A 21,774-nucleotide genomic window follows, 5' to 3' on the forward strand; every position below is an offset into this window, starting at 1 on the left:
CACCCCACCCGTCACTTTTGGCGTGTGTTCACCCCAGCTAATTGACTAACAGATCAACAGAGAGTGCAAAACTGCCGCAATATCGGATAACGCAAAGAAAGTAATAAGGCCCTGTGTCTCCTGATTGAAGTGCGGTGGCAGTGTTGACATTAATTGATTGAAAATTGGTCACTTTTGATTAAAAAGGGGTGCACATTGATGTTATATTCAGCTATTGAACACCAGATGCAAATGTTGAACATAAAATTAACTAAGAAAATGACTTGGGATTTCAACTACTTGATTGAAAACAGATGCAGTCGATTAGCACAAATTTATTTTAACTCACGACCTTCAATCATTACATTACATGACTCTCCTACCAGGCAGTGGTAATAAATTGCGTTTGCGTGGAGTAAAGCGCGATAACTCTAAAGTAATTCCTATCGACTGACCCAGGCGTAATGCAAAGTGTGGGAAGAATTCTATAATACACGGCCCATGAAACCCTCGTGGAAACTTTGCCGACGTGATCCAACAAATTAATCAGTGGCCGGAGGGGGCGCAATATCACCGAATACAGCGTGGCGGAGCGGCGTCGTTGTGCGGACGTTGGCCGACCTCGTGGTGCTGCAAGGCTGCGCTCGTCTATTCACTCCTAGCTATCTTGCTCAGAACATAGCTGAACCAAAACTTTCTATCTTTAAGCTAATCGTTCCATTTGCTAAGTCCTAAACTGCAGAGATGCTCACTCTTTCTCAGGCAAGCTGAGTAAAGAACGCCACGTCCGCACTCTAGCCAAGCTGGGAGCGGAAGAACATCTACGGAGACTTCTCCCAGTCCACTCTACACCTCGGTTTTCCCTCCAGCAAAATCACTTACGCCAATTGCAGCGCAAGTCGCGTTAATTATGCGTCGCTTCCCAGCGCCGACCAATGCCTGCTCTGGGAAGTGAACAAAATCCCACAAAATTTCCCTTCCTCTCAACTTCTGCTATTTAGCTCCTCCCAGGCCACCCGTCAAGGTTAGCGTCTGCACAAAAGACCAATTTTTCCGGAATTCTGATTGCCAGGAGAGTACTTCAAATTCCTTGGTCCTACGTTCCCATCGGAGGCCGGCGTATTTCATTCTGTCGCTCTTCACCTGATTTACTTCAGACTCTGCAGACCATGAATTCAGCGTGAAGTTGCTATAGTCACGAGCACGCGTATTTTGACCTCTGTTGACCGCTCCAACGTAGCTTTGCGCAGCTTTCTCGCATGTTTCACTGAAAACGGGACGACAGACATTTATCAACAGGCGTACAAGTTCTCCGTCTGCTTCCTTGTACACCAGTGTGGGGTCAACCACCCACTCACTGTCACTCATCTTAAGGCAGCTGGAGGTCGCGCCCCATAACCGCTTTCTCAGAGCTTGAGCTGCCCTAATCTGCCTATTGTCGCTTCCCTTCGCCGTTCCCCAGCCGGCCATGATCAACTCTAAGTAGTTCCCTGGGGTAAACTAGCGTCCAGTAAATCGACACGTTTCCACAAACTTTTCATGTCGTGTGAATTACTTTAAAACCATCACCCGACATTAATTATTCCAATACGTCCATACTATACCCTCTACAAGATGCATTGTGCCTTGTCAGTCATTTTTTTTCAGCCCTACTGTTCGCTCAACGTGAGTTAGGTGATCTTTAATGACTTCATGTAAGGGGCATAGCTTTTGCCATCTTACACTATGTATACGATGAGTGTTTGATTCGCTGCATTCTGCACTTAACTGACTGACAATTATCAAGATCTCAACCAGGAATGTTGTGTCCGCAGATTCGAGTCCAGTCACTGTAAAGATTACGATCATCAACGACGGGGATACAGAGGCGCAGGTCCCGCAGATGGATGCCGTCCGGGACTCCAGCAGCCAGCAACACGTCCACCGGCTTGCTGTGATCGGCTGCGAGGAGCCCCGGCCACATAAGGAGACACCCGTGCAGCGTTTCTTCAGCGGCCGCTGTGTGCTGGTGACGGGAGCCACCGGCTTCGTGGGCAAGGTGCTGCTGGAGAAGCTGCTGCGCTCCTGTCCCGACGTCGACACCGTTTACGCCCTGGTCAGGCCCAAGAAGGGACTCGGCGTCCAGCAGCGCTTGCAAGACATCCTCTCCAAGCCGGTGAGCTGTACTGACAGTTAGCAGGCCGTCCGAGTGAACTGGGGGAACATAACACACCACGGAGCAATTATCCAAGTGGGATAGTCAAGTCAATAATGCATTGGTTAACGCCTGACCCTTGTGCAAGCTGTTATTCGGCTTGGTACTGAATGGCAGCGTTATTGGATGTCTTCTGAAGGATATCCAGCCAAATCCTGTCCAATTGGCACATTAAATCGCCAAAATTCCTACATGGTTGGAGGACTATTCCCATAATACCCAGAACGTTCTCAACTGGAGAGAGATCAGGAGATCTTACTGGTCGAGGTAGGGTTTGGCAAGTACGAAGAGAAGGAGCAGAAGCTCTTGGCATGTGTAGGCGACATTATCTTGCCGAAATACACTACTGTCCAGTAAAATTCCTACACCAAGAAGAAATGCAGATGATAGACGAATATTCATTGGACAAATATATTATACGAGAACGCAGTTTTGGTACATAGATCCTGAGACCCCCCATGAACCATGGACCTTGCCGTTGGTGGGGAGGCTTGCGTGCCTCAGCTATACAGATAGCCGTACCGTAGGTACAACCACAACGGAGCGGTATCTGTTGAGAGGCCAGACAAACGTGTGGTTCCTGAAGAGCGGCAGCAGCCTTTTCAGTAGTTGCAAGGGCAACAGTCTGGATGATTGACTGATCTGGCCTTGTAACAATAGCCAAAACGGCCTTGCTGTGCTGGTACTGCGAACGGCTGAAAGCAAGGGGAAACTACGGCCGTAATTTTTCCCGAGGGCATGCAGCTTTACTGTATGATTAAATGATGATGGCGTCCTCTTGGGTAAAATATTCCGGAGGTAAAATAGTCTCCCATTCGGATCTCCGGGCGGGGACTACTCAAGAGGACGTCGTTATCAGGAGAAAGAGAACTGGCGTTCTACGGATCGGAGCGTGGAATGTCAGAACACTTAATCGGGCAGGCAGGTTAGAAAATTTAAAAAGGGAAATGGATAGGTTACAGTTAGATATAGTGGGAATTAGAGAAGTTCGGTGGCAGGAGGAACAAGACTTCTGGTCAGGTGACTACAGGGTTATAAACACAAAGTCAAATAGGGGTAATGCAGGAGTAGGTTAAATAATGAATAGGAAAATAGGAATGCGGGTAAGCTACTACAAACAGCATAGTGAACGCATTATTGTGGCCAAGATAGATACGCAGCCCACACCTACTACAGTAGTACAAGTTTATATGCCAACTAGCTCTGCAGATGACGAAGAAATTGAAGAAATGTATGATGAAATAAAAGGAATTATTCAGATAGTGAAGGGAGACGAAAATTTAATAGTGATGGGTGACTGGAATTCGAGTGAAGGAAAACGGAGAGAAGGAAACGTAGTAGGTGAATATGGATTGGGGCTAAGAAATGAAAGAGGAAGCCGCCTGGTAAAATTTTGCACAGAGCATAACTTAATCATAGCTAACACTTGGTTTAAGAATCATGATAGAAGGTTGTATACATGGAAGAACCCTGGAGATACTAAAAGGTATCAGATAGATTATATAATGGTAAGACAGAGATTTAGGAACCAGGTTTTAAATTGTAAGACATTTCCAGGGGCAGATGTGGACCCTGACCACAATCTATTGGTTATGACCTGTGGGTTAAAACTGAAGAAACTGCAAAAAGGTGGGAATTTAAGGAGATGGGACCTGGATAAACTGAAAGAACCAGAGGTTGTACAGAGTTTCAGGAAGAGCATAAGGGAACAATTGACAGGAATGGGGGAAAGAAATACAGTAGAAGAACAATGGGTAGCTTTGAGGGATGAAGTAGTGAAGGCAGCAGAAGATCAAGTAGGTAAAAAGACGAGGGCTAGTAGAAATCCTTGGGTAACAGAAGAAATATTGAATTTAATTGATGAAAGCATAAAATATAAAAATTAAGTAAATGAAGCAGGCAAAAAAGAATACAAACGTCTCAAAAACGAGATCGACAGGAAGTGCAAAATGGCTAAGCAGGGATGGCAAGAGGACAAATGCAAGGATGTAGAGGCTTATCTCAATAGGGGTAAGATAGATACTGCCTACAGGAAAATTAAAGAGACCTTTGGAGATAAGAGAACCACTTGTATGAACATCAAGAGCTCAGATGGAAACCCAGTTCTAAGCAAAGAAGGGAAGGCAGAAAGGTGGAAGGAGTATATAGAGGATCTATACAAGGGCGATGTACTTGAGGACAATATTATGGAAATGGAAGAGGATGTAGATGAAATGGGAGATACGATACTGCGTGAAGAGTTTGACAGAGCACTGAAAGACCTGAGTCGAAACAAGGCCCCTGGAGTAGACAACATTCCATTGGAACTACTGACGGCCTTGGGAGAGCCAGTCCTGACAAAACTCTACCATCTGGTGAGCAAGATGTATGAAACAGGCGAAATACCCTCAGACTTCAAGAAGAATATAATAATTCCAATCCCAAAGAAAGCCGGTGTTGACAGATGTGAAAATTACCGAACTATCAGTTTAATAAGCCACAGCTGCAAAATACTAACACGAATTCTTTACAGACGAATGGAAATACTAGCAGAAGCCGACATCGGGGAAGATCAGTTTGGATTCCGTAGAAATACTGGAACACGTGAGGCAATACTGACCTTACAACGTTTCTAGCATTTGTAGACTTAGAGAAAGCTTTTGACAATGTTGACTGGAATACTCTCTTTCAAATTCTAAAGGTGGCAGGGGTAAAATACAGGGAGCGAAAGGCTATTTACAATTTGTACAGAAACCAGATGGCAGTTATAAGAGTCGAGGGACATGAAAGGGAAGCAGTGCTTGGGAAGGGAGTAAGACAGGGTTGTAGCCTCTCCCCGATGTTATTCAATCTGTATATTGAGCAAGCAGTAAAGGAAACAAAAGAAAAATTCTGAGTAGGTATTAAAATCCATGGAGAAGAAATGAAAACTTTGAGGTTCGCCGATGACATTGTAATTCTGTCAGAGACAGCAAAGGACTTGGAAGAGCAGTTGAACGGAATGGACAGTGTCTTGAAAGGAGGATATAAGATGAACATCAACAAAAGCAAAACGAGGATAATGGAATGTAGTCGAATTAAGTCGGGTGATGTTGAGGGTATTAGATTAGGCAATGAGACACTTAAAGTAGTAAAGGAGTTTTGCTATTTGGGGAGCAAAATAACTGATAATGGTCAATGTAGAGAGGATATAAAATGTAGACTGGCAATGGCAAGGAAAGCGTTTCTGAAGAAGAGAAATTTGTTAACATCGAGTATAGATTTAAGTGTCAGGAAGTCATTTCTGAAAGTATTCGTATGGAGTGTAGCCATGTATGGAAGCGAAACATGGACGATAAATAGTTTGGACAAGGTTCATGGTGTGGGTTCCTGTAGTCATGTCCTAGTTCATGAACCACGGGCAACGTATGAGTGGCCAAGTAAGAGGTCCCGACAGTCGGGATACCAGTTACTTTGGAATAAGGCTGGGCATCTCGGACATATTCTGAGTCGTGGTCACCTTTGTGCTCATACGGCAAAGACTACCAAATCCACCGGTTAGTCCCTCAGCCGTTAGGGGTAAAACCCAATGGGACTCGGGGCAAGTAAGGCTAGCAACCTGCTTCCCTGGTACTTTAAATATGATGCTGGCAATAATCAGAGCAAAATGCCTCGGACCTTTGGAGGTGACGGAGTCCCACCTCTAACTGACAAACCAGGGACTCCTAAGATACGACTTGGCAAACAAACGGTAATGAGATGGGGAGCTATTAATATCAATGGGGGCTACTCTGGGAAGAAGGTAGAGCTGGCAGAGGCTGCAAGTAAGATGGGGCTGGACGTTTTAGCTGTTAGGAACCCACACCATGAACCTTGTCCAAACTATTTATCGTCCATGTTTCGCTTCCATACATGGCTACACTCCATACAAATACTTTCAGAAATGACTTCCTGACACTTAAATCTATACTCGATGTTAACAAATTTCTCTTCTTCAGAAACGCTTTCCTTGCCATTGCCAGTCTACATTTTATATTCTCTCTACATTGACCATCATCAGTTATTTTGCTCCCCAAATAGCAAAACTCCTTTACTACTTTAAGTGTCTCATTTCCTAATCTAATACCCTCAACATCACCCGACTTAATTCGACTACATTCCATTATCCTCGTTTTGCTTTTGTTGATGTTCATCTTATATCCTCCTTTCAAGACACTGTCCATTCCGTTCAACTGCTCTTCCAAGTCCTTTGCTGTCTCTGACAGAATTACAATGTCATCGGCGAACCTCAAAGTTTTCATTTCTTCTCCATGGATTTTAATACCTACTCAGAATTTTTCTTTTGTTTCCTTTACTGCTTGCTCAATATACAGATTGAATAACATCGGGGAGAGGCTTCAACCCTGTCTTACTCCCTTCCCAAGCACTGCTTCCCTTTCATGTCCCTCGACTCTTATAACTGCCGTCTGGTTTCTGTACAAAGGGGTAAGGGGTGAGAAAGAAGAGGAAGTGGGAGAATACAAGGTCTACCTGTCAGGAGTCAAAGCAGGAATAGCACAATGGGGTGTAGGGCTTTACATCAGGAAAGAAATGGAACCCAGCGTAGTTGCAATAAGGTATGTAAACGAACGACTGATGTGGATAGATTTGACAGTGTCTAGTAAGAAAATTAGGATTGTGTCAGCATATTCGCATTGTGAAGGGACAGATCAAGATAAGATGGATAGTTTTTATGAGGCACTCAGTGATGTAGTTGTTAGAGTAAAGGCCAAGGACAGTGTTCTGCTCATGGGTGATTTTAACGCCAGGATTGGAAATCGAACAGAAGGGTGTGAAAAGGTTATGGGTAAATTTGGAGAGGATATGGAGGCCAACAGGAACGGGAAACAACTCTTGGATTTCTGTGCCAGTATGGGCTTAGTAATCACAAACTCCTTTTTTAAACATAAGAACATTCACCGGTATACTTGGGAAGGCAGGGGAACCAGATCTGTCATTGACTATATAATAACAGATCAGGAATTCAGGAAGGCTGTGAGGGACACACGTGTATTCAGGGGATTCTTTGATGACACTGATCATTATTTAATCTGCAGTGAAATTGGGATTGTGAGGCCGAAAGTGCAGGAGGTCAGGTCCATATGTAGGAGGATAAGAGTTGAGAAACTTCAGGATAAGGAAATCAGGCACAAGTACATAACAGCGATCTCAGAAAGGTACCAGTCAGTTGAATGTAGTCAATTACAGTCACTGGAAAAGGAATGGACAAGGTACAGGGACACAGTAATAGAAGTGGCTAAAGAATGTCTTGGAACGGTAGTGTGTAAAAGTAGGATGAAGCAAACAGCTTGGTGGAATGATACAGTCAAGGCAGCCTGTAAAAGGAAAAAGAAGGCGTATCAAAAATGGCTACATACCAGAACCCAGGTAGACAGAGAAAGTTATGTTGAAGAAAGAAACAAAACCAAACAGATAATTGCAGCATCCAAGAAGAAATCGTGGGAAGACTTTGGAAACAGGTTGGAAACTATGGGTCAAGCTGCTGGAAAACCATTCTGGAGTGTAATTAGCAGTCTTCGAAAGGGAGGTAAGAAGGAAATGACAAGTATTTTGGACAGGTCAGGAAAACTGCTGGTGAATCCTGTGGATGCCTTGGGCAGATGGAGGGAATATTTTGAAGAGTTGCTCAATGTAAGTGAAAATGCGATCAGTAATGTTTCAGATTTCGAGGTAGAATGGGATAGGAATGATGATGGAAATAGGATCACATTTGAGGAAGTGGAAAAAATGGTCAATAGATTGCAGTGCAATAAAGCAGCTGGGGTGGATGAAATTAAGTCGGAACTCATCAAATACAGTGGAATGTCAGGTCTTAAATGGCTACACAGGATAATTGAAATGGCCTGGGAGTCGGGACAGGTTCCATCAGACTGGACAAAAGCAGTAATCACACCAATCTTTAAACATGGAAACAGAAAAGATTGTAACAACTACAGAGGTATCTCTTTAATCAGCGTTGTGGGTAAAATCTTCTCAGGTATTGTTGAAAGGAAAGTGCGAGTATTAGTTGAGGACCAATTGGATGAAAATCAGTGTGGGTTTAGGCCTCTTAGAGGTTGTCAGGACCAGATCTTTAGTTTGCGGCAAATAATGGAGAAGTTTTATGAGTGGAACAGGGAATTGTATCTATGCTTTATAGATCTACAAAAGGCATATGACCGGGTTCCTAGGAGGAAGTTATTGTCTGTTCTACAAGATTATGGAATAGGAGGCAAACTTTTGCAAGCAATTAAAGGTCTTTACATGGAAAGTCAGGCAGCAGTTAGAGTTGACGGTAAATTGAGTTCATGGTTCAGAATAGTTTCAGGGGTAAGACAAGGCTGCAACCTGTCTCCATTCGTCCGCCGCTCGTGGTCTCGCGGTAGCGTTCTCGCTTCCAGAGCACGGGGTCCCGGGTTCGATTCCCGGCGGGGTCAGGGATTTTCACCTGCCTCGAGATGACTGGGTGTTTGTGTTGTCCTCATCATTTCATCATCATCCAGAAAAGTGGCGAAATTGGACTGAGCAAAGATTGGGTAATTGTACGGGCGCTGATAACCACGCAGTTGAGCGCCCCACAAACCAAACATCATCATCATCCTCCAACCTGTCTCCATTGTTGTTCGTATTATTTATGGGTCATATGTTGAAAACAATAGACTGGCTGGGTGAGATTAAGATATGTGAACACAAAATAAGCAGTCTTGCATATGCGGATGACTTAGTTGTGATGGCAGATTCGATTGAAAGTTTGCAAAGTAATATTTCAGAGCTAGGTCAGAAATGTAAGGACTATGGTATGAAGATTAGCATCTCCAAAACGAAAGTAATGTCAGTGGGAAAGAAATATAAACGGATTGAGTGCCAAATAGGAGGAACAAAGTTAGAACAGGTGGAGGGATTCAAGTACTTAGGATGCATATTCTCACAGGATGGGAACATAGTGAAAGAACTGGAAGCGAGGTGTAGCAAAGCTAATGCAGTGAGCGCTCAGCTACGATCTACTCTCTTCTGCAAGAAGGAAGTCAATACCAAGACTAAGTTATCTGTGCACCGTTCAATCTTTCGACCAACTTTGTTGTATGGGAGCGAAAGCTGGGTGCATTCAGGTTACCTTATCAACAAGGTTGAGGTTACGGATATGAAAGTAGCTAGGATGATTGCAGGTACTAGTAGATGGGAACAATGGCAGGAGGGTGTCCACAATGAGGAAATCAAAGAAAAACTGGGAATGAACTCTATAGATGTAGCAGTCTGGGCGAACAGGCTTAGATGGTGGGGTCATGTTACACGCATGGGAGAAGCAAGGTTACCCAAGAGACTCATGGATTAAGCAGTAGAGGGTAGGAGGAGTCGGGGCAGACCGAGGAGAAGGTACCTGGATTCGGTTAAGAATGATTTTGAAGTAATAGGTTTAACATCAGAAGAGGCACCAATGTTAGCACTGAATAGGGGATCATGGAGGAACTGTATAAGGGGGCCTATGCTCCAGACTGAACGCTGAAAGGCATAATCAGTCTTAAATGATGATGATGATGATGATGATGATGAAGAAGAGAATAGAAGCTTTCGAAATGTGGTGCTACAGAAGAATGCTGAAGATTAGATGGGTAGATCACGTAACTAATGAGGAAGTATTGAATAGGATTGGGGAGAAGAGAAGTTTGTGGCACAACTTGACCAGAAGAAGGGATCGGTTGGTAGGACATGTTCTGAGGCATCAAGGGATCACCAATTTAGTATTGGAGGGCAGCGTGGAGGGTAAAAATCGTAGGGGGAGACCAAGAGATGAATACACTAAGCAGATTAAGAAGGATGTAGGATGCAGTAGGTACTGGGAGATGAAGAAGCTTGCACAGGATAGAGTAGCATGGAGAGCTGCATCAAACCAGTCTCAGGACTGAAGACCACAACAACAACAAAGATCCTGAGAAATCAGTACCCCGAACAACCACCTCTGGCCGTAATAACGGCCTTGATACGCCTGGGCATTGAGTCAAACAGAGCTTGGATGGCGTGTACAGATACAGCTGCCCATGCAGCTTCATCACGATACCACAGTTCATCAAGAGTAGTGACTGGCGTATTGTGATAAGCCAGTTGCTCGGCCGGGTGATACGCCAGTATGGCGATGACGAATACACGCTTCCAATGTGCGTTCACCGCGATGTCGCCAAACACGGATGCGACCTTCATGATGCTGTAAACAGAATCTTGATTCATCCGAAAAAACGACGTTTTGCCACTCGTGCACCCAGGTTCGACGTTGAGTACAATGTGTCTGTGATGCAGCGTCAAGGGTAACCGCAGCCACGGTCTCCGAGCTGATAGTCCATGCTGCTGCAAACGCCGTCGAACTGTTCGTGCAGATGGTTGTTGTCTTGCAAACGTCCCCATCTGTTGACTCAGGGATCGAGACGTGGCTGCACGATCCTTTACAGCCATGCGGATAAGATGCCTATCATCTCGACTGCTAGTGATACGAGGCCGTTGGGATCCAGCACGGCGTTCCGTATAACCCCCCTGAAGCTACCGATTGCATATTCTGCTAACAGTCACTGGATGTCGACCAACGCGAGCAGCAGTGTCGCGATGCGATAAACCGCAATCGCGATAGGCTACAATCCGACCTTTGTCACAGTTGGCGCGTCTGTAGCACGTCATCTTCGTGGTGTAGCTATTTTAATGGCCTGTAGTGTACAATATCTCGTAAACGATTTACACTAAAATCCCACAACAAACACCGCTGATATTCTAATTTACCATACTTTGTAGTTTGTTAATTTCAATAGGCATTATTCCATTTAAAAAAGTATAGATTTGCACAAAAAATACGTTTCCTAAGCAGTATTACAATCTGTGCTATTGGCTAATGATATGAGCCACTGACTACCTGTCAGTTCTCTAAAAGCCGCACAACAATAGCACTTTTCATTTCCGCATGTTTGTCCGAAGGAATACTGCATCGTTCTATCGTCATTCTGAACGATACAGGCACTGCGATATCGTATTTATTCGCCGATACCGAGCAGCGATTATCCATTAAAATATCCTCTCCTGTAAGGAAATTGCATAATGTGTACACGAGTGCAGGTTGTGGTGCAATAACGACGACTTCCGGAAGTTTGGATCTGGTCGTGAGTCGTGCACAGATAGCCAAATGAGTAAGGCGACCCTTGCGTAGAGCGGGAAGCCCGGGTTCGATTCCCAGTCGGTACAAATTTTCATTGTCGTCAATTCCTGATACAGCGGTCCTGTATAACACAGAATGTTGCAGGGAGTCCATTATTGTTCTCGGATGGTGGGCGCTGATGTGGAGGGACTACGACGTGCTTAGTGTACAATTCGGCGATCCTCATTGCCCTCACGACGCAATGCAGTCTGACGTCAAGTGAGTGCCGCGTCCGAATATCCCACAAATCTGGATACTGCGCGATTCGACCAACCAGCCTAACGGAGACACAAGATGAGGTCCCTTTCAAACTCTGTCAGGCGCTGACAACGCTGTCTCACAAGAGTAGAAGTCATCTCCATGTCCTTCACAGTGGTCAGTCTGCATTTGATGCTGCTCACTCCCCTTATATACCCTACCAGACCTGGTAAGAACACTAACGCACTCTTAACAACTGAGGTCGGTGTGCCGGCCAGCCTGGTTGTAGTTTTTAGGCGGTTTTCCACATCCCACTAGGTGAGTACTGGGCTGGTCCCCACGTCCCGCCTCTGTTACACGGCTTGCAGACATCTGAACACATTCGCACTATTCCATGGTCATTCTAAGTGTCACAGAGAATTGAAATTCACAATGGTACTGCTACACTGATACGCCGCCATGTCTACTAGATATTTCAGTTTTTTTTTTGTAGGGCACTGTACGACTAGATCAACCCACCAGGTTAGCCGAGAGTGCTAACGCGCTGCTTCCTGGACTCGGGTAGGCACGCCGGCCCCGCTTCGAATCCGCCCGGCGGCTTAACAACTGAGGCCGGTGTGCCGGCCAGCCTGGTTGTGGTTTTTAGGCAGTTTTCCACATCCCACTAGGTGAATACCGGGCTGGTCCCCACGTCCCGCCTCTGTTACACGGCTTGCAGACATCTGAACACATTCGCACTATTACATGGATTTCACTAGACACAGACAGTTGTGGTACACTAATTCCATCCCGGGGGGTACGGGTTGGCGGCAGGAAGGGCATACGGCCACCTCTTACAATTAACCTTGCCAAATCCGTTTAATCATGCCAACCCTGCGTCATTGCGGGAAAAAGGCACAAGCAAAAGAAGAAAAGAATGATTGTACGACTAGCATCTGAAAGACAGTACCTCCTATGTAGTTCTGTGTTCAGGTTTTCAGCAACCTCGGGAAGGAGCAGCGGGGACGCCTGGTGGCCGTGGCTGGAGACATCGCGCAGTCGGGCCTGGGTTTGAGTCCCGACGACGCGGAGATGCTGCGCCACAGAGTCTCGGTCATCTTCCACGTGGCCGCCACCGTCCGCTTTGACGAGGAACTGCAGGTGGCTGCGGCCATCAACGTGCGAGGCACGTGGGAGGTGCTGCGCCTCGCCCGAGACATGCCCAACCTCAAGGTGAGTGCTCCAACTCTCAAGCAGCTGTCTCACTTATACATACACAATACCTCGGCACGCCACGGTACAGTGCGTGGTGGATGGAACTTGATACCAGTTTTAAAGATTTGTATGACCATTCAATTCCCACGATTAGCGTAGCAAAAAACACTGCACCCAAACGTGAGCTAATCTTTGTTACCTTATTCTGATACCGATTTTACGAGAGACTCTCAATAAGCAATGCTACACATTTCTTTTCGGCTAACTTCGGTTGAAAAAAATGCAGAATTTGTGGTGGGAATGTGTGAAGTATTCCCACTTCAACCGCTATAGTTTAATGAAATTCCGATTGGTGGCGGCGTTATATGTGGCCTTCAAAATGGCGTCAGCAACAAAGGTGTGTTCCAAGCAGAGAGCTAAGGTCCTTTTGGCAGGAGAGCAGATCGTCGCAGGTATTCATAGGGGCAGGCAAAATATCTCCGGAGACCTCTCAGTGAACAAAAGCACGGTGAGTCTTTGGACTGGGCGTCTGTCATCATCGCGACAAGTTCGCGCAAATCTGTCCGATCTCCCGCGAGACGGCCGGTCGCATTCAGATGTACTAGACTCGAGTACTGCTCATCAGTGTGGGATGGGTACCGGGTCGGGTTGACAGATGAGATAGAGAAGATCCAAAGAAGAGGGGCGCGTTTCGTCACAGAGTTATTTGGTAAGCGTGATACCGTTACGGAGATGTTTAGCAAACTCAAGTGGCAGACTCTGCAAGAGAGGCGCTCTGCATCGCGGTGTAGCTTGCTCTCCACGTTTCGAGAGGGTGCGTTTCTGGATGAGGTATCGAATATATTGCTTCCCCGTCCGCCACACACCGTTGGGTGGCTTGCGGAGTATAATTGTAGATGCAGATGTAGATCCTCAGTATGATTGACCTGCATTAAATGACAGTAATCACTCTTGTCGGGTTTCAAATCGACTGTAATTGAAGAGGTATGGTGCTCGTTTCTAGTATCTGTCGGTAAGGACCTATTGTCAGACTGTTACATGGCGACGAGCGCTACGCCGCTCTTTGTAGACACGTTGGACATTTTGCGACAACAGATCGGGAAACTTCATTTACTGTGTGATACTGGACGCGCTCACACACACACACACACACACACACACACACACACACACACACACACACACACAAGCCACTTCACATCCATGACTTACACTACCTAATCAAAAGTATCCCGGCACCCCTGTGTTGTGGGATTGACCACTAGACAAAACGCTGGCCGCTGTGACCGAGCACTTCTAGGCGCTTTAGTCCGGAACCGCCCTGCTGCTACGGTCGCAGGTTCGAATCCTGCCTCGGGCATGGATGTGTGTGATGTCCTTAGGTTAGATAGGTTTAAGTCTAGGGTACTGATGGCCTCAGATGTTAAGTCCCATAGTGCTTAGAGCAATTTTTGAACAGTAGACGAAACGAGAGATGGACCTGGTGGTGACGTAAAAGGAGGCGGGACATATTGTTTTTCAGTAGAGGGGCAGTAACAACGGTATGGATAGGTCCTGTGAGCTCCGTGACTTTGAATGTGGAGTAGTCTTTGAAAGTCACCCAAGTAACAAATCTATCAAGAACATTCCAGTCCTTCTAAAAATGCATACGTCGCCTGTTGGTGATGCTCTTGTGAACTGGGGGCACAAAGGAACAACCACAGACAAACAAAGACCAGGCGGATCTCATGTACTGACGGACATGAAATAGCGAGCGTTCGTGAGGATGGTTGTAGACACTCGCATGAAGTGAGCAAAAGGAGTAACTCGTGACTTACGAAGACCTACCATCGGTCCAGTCAGAAGAATGCCTTTCTACGCATAGGGAGTTAAAAGAACAGGGTACAAAGCTCTAACACCTCCTCACAGGCCACACGATTCTGCAGTCAAAGCTAAGCGACGCTTCAGTGCACTATAGAGCGACGCCACCGGACATTTCATGGATGGAAACGAGTTTTTTGAAGTAACGAATCGCGCTGTACTCTGTGGCAACCCTACTGTAGTGGATGGGTGCCAGGAGGTGCCGTATTAAAACTCGTCCCAGCTTTTCAAATGATTTATTTTTTCCACTACAGAGCTTCGTTGACCTCGGTCCGCGTCACAGGCCTATTTACACTCTGGTAGTCTGAATCTATAGATTTTGCTAATAGTTATAACAATGCTGGTCATTCATAGACCCGATCAACCACATAAACGAACACTGACTGGCATTCACCAATTTGGTTTCATACATCTCGTTTCATGTACCTCTTTTGTCTGTGGGAAAATTTTTTATTTCTAGATGCGACAGGGATTCTCCTGGTAGAGGCGTCGTGTATGCACACATTCAAAAAGCGGCTTATGATTCGTTCAGATATCAACATAGAATACACTCAAAAATGTCCAAAAACCAACAGGGATGCGACTCAAAATCATATGAACAATCAATAGAGCAAGGTGCATCTTATGCTAGTTGCTTTGTGAAATAAGATTTCTTTCTTCAGTAGTATGAATTTGGCTACCCCTAAAATTGCTGCCTGGGGCAGATACTCCGCTTTCCCCCCCCCCCCCCCCTCCTTCCGTCCCCTCCTAGGCCCGGACCTGATCATGGGTCATAAACTACTGGCCATTAAAATTGCTACACCACGAAGATGACGTGCTACAGATGCGAAATTTAACCGACACGAAGAAGATGCTGTAATATGCAAATGATTAGCTTTTCAGAGCATTCACACAAGGTTGGCGCCGGTGGCGACACCTACAACGTGCTGTCATGAGGAAAGTTTCCAACCGATTTCTCATACACAAACAGCAGTTGACCGGCCTTGCCTGGTGAAACGTTGTTGTGATGTCTCGTGTAAGGAGGAGAATTTCGTACCATCACGTTTCCGACTTTAATAAAGGTCGGATTGTAGCCTATCGCGAATGCGGTTTACCTTATCGCGACATCACTGCTCGCGTTGGTCGAGATCCAATGACTGTTAGCTGAATATGGAATCGGTGGGTTCAGGGGGGTAATACGGAACGCCGTGCTGGATCCCAACGGCCTCGTATCACTAGCAGTCGAGATGACATGCATCTTATCCGCATGGCTGTAACGGATCGTGCAGCGACATCTCGATCCCTGAGTCAACAGATGGGGACGTTTGCAACACAACAACCATCTGCACGAACAGTTCGACGACGTTTGCAGCAGCATCGACTATCAGCTCGGAGACCATGGCTGCGGTTACCCTTGACGCTGCATCACAGACAGGAGCGCCTGCGATGGTGTACTCAACGACGAACCTGGGTGCACGAATGGCTAAAACGTCAATTTTTCAGATGAATCGAGGTTCTGTTTACAGCATCATGATGGTCGCATCCGTGTTTGGCGACATCGCGGTGAACGCACGTTGGAAGCGTGTATTTGTCATCGCCATACTGCCGTATCAGCCGGCGTGATGGTATGGGGCGTCATTGGTTACACGTATCGGTCCCGCCTGTTCGCGTTGACGGCACTTTGAACAGTGGACGTCACATTTCAGATGTTTTACAACCCGTGGCTCTACCCTTCATTCGATCCCTGCGAAACCCTACATTTCAGCACGATACTGCACGATCGCATGCTGCACGTCCTGTACGGGCCTTTCTGGATACAGAAAACGTTCGACTGCTGCCCTGGCCAGCACATTCTCCAGATCTCTCACCAATTGAAAACGTCTGGTCAATGGTGGCCGAGCAACTGGCTCGTCACAATACGCCAGTCACTACTCTTGATGAACTGTGGTATCGTGTTGAAGCTGCATGAGCAGCTGTACATGTACACGCCATCCAAGCTCTGTTTGACTCAATGCCCAGGGGTATCAAGGCCGTTATTGCGGCCAGAGGTGGTTGTTCTGTGTACTGATTTCTGAGGATCTATGCTACTAAATTGCGTGAAAATGTAAGCACGTGTCAGTTCTAGTATAATATATTTGTCCAATGAATACCCGTTTATCATCTGCATCTCTTCTTGGTGTTGGAATTTTAATGGCCAGTAGTGTAGATAACACGGGTTAATAACGGCTGCAGAGAAGCGTACTCGCGAACAGACTTGCAAATTTTGACAACTGACCTCCCAGATGGACCAAGAGGCTACCAACAGAGTCTCCTAAACGTCCGTTCAGCTAACGTTGCTGCATATGGGCCTCCAGAGTAGGCCCCTGTTTGATGCACCCGTGATGACTGCTGGTCATCGACGACGAAGGCTGGAATATGGACGCCACTACCGGAGCTGGACATCCACTGAGTGGTGACAGGTGGTCTTTTCAGATAAATCGCGTTTTATTCTCCATCGGACAGATGGTCGTTGGCGTATACACTGAGAAACAGCTGAAAGCAAACACTCTGCAGCAGTTGTCGGAAGCGTCCAAGTCGGAGGAGGGAGCGTTATGGTCCGGTCAATTCTTAAAGGCACAGTATATCATACTTGAGGATCATGTCTACCCATACATGCACTTTGTTTTTCTTCGGCATGATGGCACCGTGCAGCCGAACAACGGAATGCATCACACAACTCGCAGTGTATTGCGTGGTTCGAAGAGTGCTAGGATGAGTTTATCGTACTCACTTAGCCACCATACTCCTCAGATTTTAACCCAGTCGATAATCTGTAGGACCACCTTGACAGGGCTGTTCACGCCACGGATCATGAATCGAGAAGCTGATCACGGCAGTGCAGTCCGCATGGCTCCACATCCCTGTCAATACGTTCCAGAACCTCATTGCATCTCTTCGTGTACGTCTCGCAGAGGTCTGCGCTGCAAAAGGTGGCATTTTAATAAGAACAGTGTGGCATATCCGCGATTTCCCTAAATCGCTCCAAACGAATGCTAACAAGGGAACCTCCCCATCGCATCCCCCTCAGATTTAGTTATAAGTTGGCACAGTGGATAGGCCTTGAAAAACTGAACAAGATCAATCGAGAAAACAGGAAGAAATTGTGTGGAACTATGAAAAAAATAAGCAAAATATACAAACTGAGTAGTCCTTGCGCAAGATAAGCACCCGTCGTTAGCGTGTGCAGCTGCGGAACGAGAGGTCCTTGGTTCAAGTCTTCTCTCGAGTGAAAAGTTTACTTTCTTTATTTTCGCAAAGTTATGATATGTCCGTTCGTTTATTGACGTCTCTGTTCACTGTAATAACTTTAGTGTCTGTGTTTTGCGACCGCACCGCAAAACCGTGCGATTAGTAGACGAAAGGACGTGTAATTGCTCCTTACACGGTCAAAGATTTTGCCTTACTCCTTGACAGCTATACAGGACAGAAGGATCACGCATTCTACAATTTTAGCGTGGGAGTAGATGTGATTACCATTCCTCCAGGTTGTACACCTCTTGTGCAACCGTTAGATGTGTTTGGTTTTCGGCAAGTAAAATACTCTGTGAAAAGATCCTATGATTTTGCGAAGCTGCACAGGTACACAGAGCAGTATTGTTTACGTGATCGTGTGTCAATTATCAAAGTTCAGACACTCATACATAATCAACTTCGCTCTCCAAAATTCCAAGACATGATCAGATTTGCTTGGACATATGCAGGATTTGACGGGCTACACACGGAAAAATTTGAAAAAAGTTAAAAACATATGTTTTGTCAGAGCACAGGGAAAACTGTGCGACTGTGAAACTATTCCAATCATTTCTTGCAGATTATATGACAAACTCTTATGTTTTCATCATTTTTGGGAGTGATTATCATATCCACAAGAAAACCTAAATCGGGCAAGGTAGAAGAATCTTTTCACCCATTCGCGAAGTGTACAGGTTGGGTGGGTCGACAACATATTCCTGTCATGTGAAACACATGCCGTCGCCAGTGTCGTATATAATATATCAGACGTGTTTTCCTGTGGAGGAATCGGTTGACCTATGACCTTGCGATAAAATGTTTTCGGTTCCCATTGGAGAGGCACGTCCTTCCGTCTACTAATCGCACGGTTTTGCGGTGCGGCCGCAAAACACAGACACTAAACTTATTACAGTGAACAGAGACGTCAGTGAACGAACGGACAGATCATAGCTTTGCGACAATAAAGAAAGTAAACTTTTCACTCGAGGGGAGACTTGAACCAAGGACCTCTCGTTCCGCAGCTGCATACACTAACGACGGGTGCTTATCTTGCGCATGGACTACTCAGTTTGTATATTTTGCTTATTTTTTCGTAGTTCCACACAACTTGTTCCTGTTTTCTCGATTGATATATGTTCAGTTTTTCAAGGCCTATCCATTGTGCCAACTTATAACTAAATCTGAGGGGGGGGGGGGGGGGTGCGATGGGGAGGTTCCCTTGTAAGATGGTTCCTCCGATTGCCTCCCCCAACCTTCACAAATCCGATTATGTGCTCCGTCTCTAATGTCCTTGTTGTCGACGGGACATTAAACACTATTTTCTCCCTTCCTTCCTTCTGGAGGCACGCTACCACACATCTGTGCTCTCAAAGTACACTCATCAAAAACAGTTTTGCATCACCTCCGTACCGAGAGTTCCGGAACTAGTACATAAAATAGAGATCAACATAAACATAATTTCCTCCCTGTTTATTGCTCATGAAAACCACACATTGTATTTTGTACCACCATACAGCGAGACCTTCAGAGGTGGTGGTCCAGACTGCTGTACACACCGGTACCTCTAATACCCAGTAGCAAGCCATCGTGCATTGATGCATGCCTGTATTCGCCGTGGCATACTATCGACAAGTTCATCAAGGCTCTGTTGGTCCAGACTGTTCCACTCCTCAACGGCGACTCGGCGTAGGTCCCTCAGAGTTGTTGGTGGGTCACGTCGTCCATAAACAGCCCTTTTCAATCTGTCCCAGGCATGTTCGATAGGGTTCATGCCTGGAGAACTACTGGCCACTCTCGTCGAGCTATGTCATTATCCTGAAGGCAGTCATTCACAAGATGTACACGCGAATTGTCGTCCATGAAGACGAATGCCTCGCCAATATGCTGCCGATATGGTTGCACTATAGGTCGGAGGATGGCGTTCACGTATCGTATAGCCGTTGCCCCACCAGCGGCGTACGTTGACCCAACATAATTCAACCCCAAAACACAGGGAACCTCCACCTTGCTGCACTCGCTGGACAATGCTCAAATGGCTCTGAGCACTATGGGACTTAACTTCTGAGGTCATCAGTCCCCTAGAACTTAGAACTACTTAAACCTAACTAAGCTAAGGACGTCACACACATCCATACCCGAGGCAGGATTCGAACCTGCGGCAGTAGCGGACGTGCGGCTCCAGACTGTGGCTCCTAGAACCACTCGGCCACTCCGGCCGTCCTGGACAGTGTGTCTAAGGCGTTGAGCCTGACCGGGTTCCCTGGTTGAAGGCATATGCGACACTCATCAGTGAAGAGAACGTGATGCCAATCCTGAGAGGCCCATTCGGCATGTTGTTCGGCCCATCTGTACTGTGTTGCACGGTGTCGTGGTTGCATAGATGGACCTCCCTGTGGACGTCGGGAGTGAAGTTGCGCATTATGCAGCCTATTGCGCATAGTTTTTGGAGTCGTAACTCGACGTCCTGTGGCTGCACGAAAAGCATTATTCAAGATGGTGGCGTTGCTGTCAGGGTTCCTCCCAGCCATAATCCGTAGGTAGCGGTCATCCACTGCAGTAGTAGCCCTTGTGCGGCCTGAGCAAGGCATGTCATCGACAGTTCCTGTCTCTGTGTATCTTCTCCGTGTCAGAACAACATCGCTCTGGCTCCCTTCGAGACGCCTGGACACTTCCCTTCTTGAGAGCCCTTCCTAGCACAAAGTAACAATGCGGGCGCGATCGAACCGCATGGTTGAACTACAGACAACACAAGCTGTGTACCTCCTTCCTGGTGGAAAGACTGGAACTGATCGGCTGTCGGACCCCTCCGTCTAAAAGGCGCTGCTGACGCATGGTTGTTTGCATCTTTGGGTGGGTTTAGTAACATCTCTGAAGAGTCAAAGGGACTGTGTCTGTGATTCAATATCCACAGTCAACGTCTATCTTCAGGAGTTCTGGGACCGGGGATGATGCAAAACTTTTCTTGATGTGTGTATTTATCCGTAGCCGGCCTGACAACTTAATGCCTCCGAACCTGACAAGTTTTTGTCAATAGCATCGAACTGAAAGACTCTTTCACGAAAAAACGTCTCGAGAATTTAACCCCCAATTCCTTTACCTTTTTCCTCGTTATTGACAATTAATAACCATTTAAGCTGTCCTGCGAACGGTCTCAGAACCTGAGCGCAGCCACTTATGCAAGTATTTTTCCTGATCGCAGGCGGTGGTGCACACGTCGACGGCGTACGCGCAGTGCGTGCGACGTCAGGTGCGTGAGTGCGTGTTGGAGCCGCCCATGACGGCCGCTGCACTCCTGCAGCTCTGCGACAGCCTCACAGAGGACACAGGCGACCTTCAGAGGTAGGCCCACACCGCGCATCATTGCACTGCTGCAGTAACACAAGCTTCCCGGTTTTGTGAGCCAAGTCCTAATCGTCGCACAAATACGCTAAGCCTTCAACATTTCCCTTTTTAAACAACACTGTTCAAGTCGAATTAGTTATTTTACTAATCAATAGATAAGTTTTGTCTTTGACAGACAACAATCTACAGGGTGGTCCATTGATCGTGACCAGACCAAATATCTCACAAAATAAGCGTCCAACGAAAAAACTACAAAGAACCAAACTTGTTTAGCTTGAAGGGGGAAACCAGATGGCACTATGGTTGGCCTGCTAGATGGCGCTGCCATAGGTCAAACGGATATCAGCTGCGTTTTTTTAAAAATACGAACCCCCCATTTTTATTACATATTCGTGTATTACGTAAAAAATATGAATGTTTTAGTTGGACCCCTTATATCGCTTTGTGATAGATGGCGCTGTAATAGTCACAAACATATGGCTCACAATTTTAGACGAACGTTTGGTAACAGGTAGGTTTTTTAAATTAAAATACAGAACGTAGGTACGTTTGAACATTTCATTTCGGTTGTTCCATTGTGTTACACGTA

General features: G+C 46.3%; 1 protein-coding gene across 1 annotated transcript in view; it reads left to right on the forward strand.

Annotated features, from left to right (window-relative positions):
- The window catches only part of LOC126101179 (putative fatty acyl-CoA reductase CG5065), a 325,985-nt gene that overhangs the window by 185,588 nt on the left and 118,623 nt on the right, over positions 1-21,774 (forward strand). The window contains exons 3-5 of the mRNA XM_049911877.1: positions 1,794-2,134; positions 12,513-12,752; positions 21,043-21,182. Coding sequence (XP_049767834.1) covers positions 1,794-2,134; positions 12,513-12,752; positions 21,043-21,182 — 721 coding nt within the window. The remainder of the gene's footprint in view (positions 1-1,793; positions 2,135-12,512; positions 12,753-21,042; positions 21,183-21,774) is intronic.

The sequence above is a fragment of the Schistocerca cancellata genome, chromosome 9 (genome assembly GCF_023864275.1).
Source record: "Schistocerca cancellata isolate TAMUIC-IGC-003103 chromosome 9, iqSchCanc2.1, whole genome shotgun sequence".
Classification (NCBI taxonomy): Eukaryota; Metazoa; Arthropoda; class Insecta; order Orthoptera; family Acrididae; genus Schistocerca; species Schistocerca cancellata.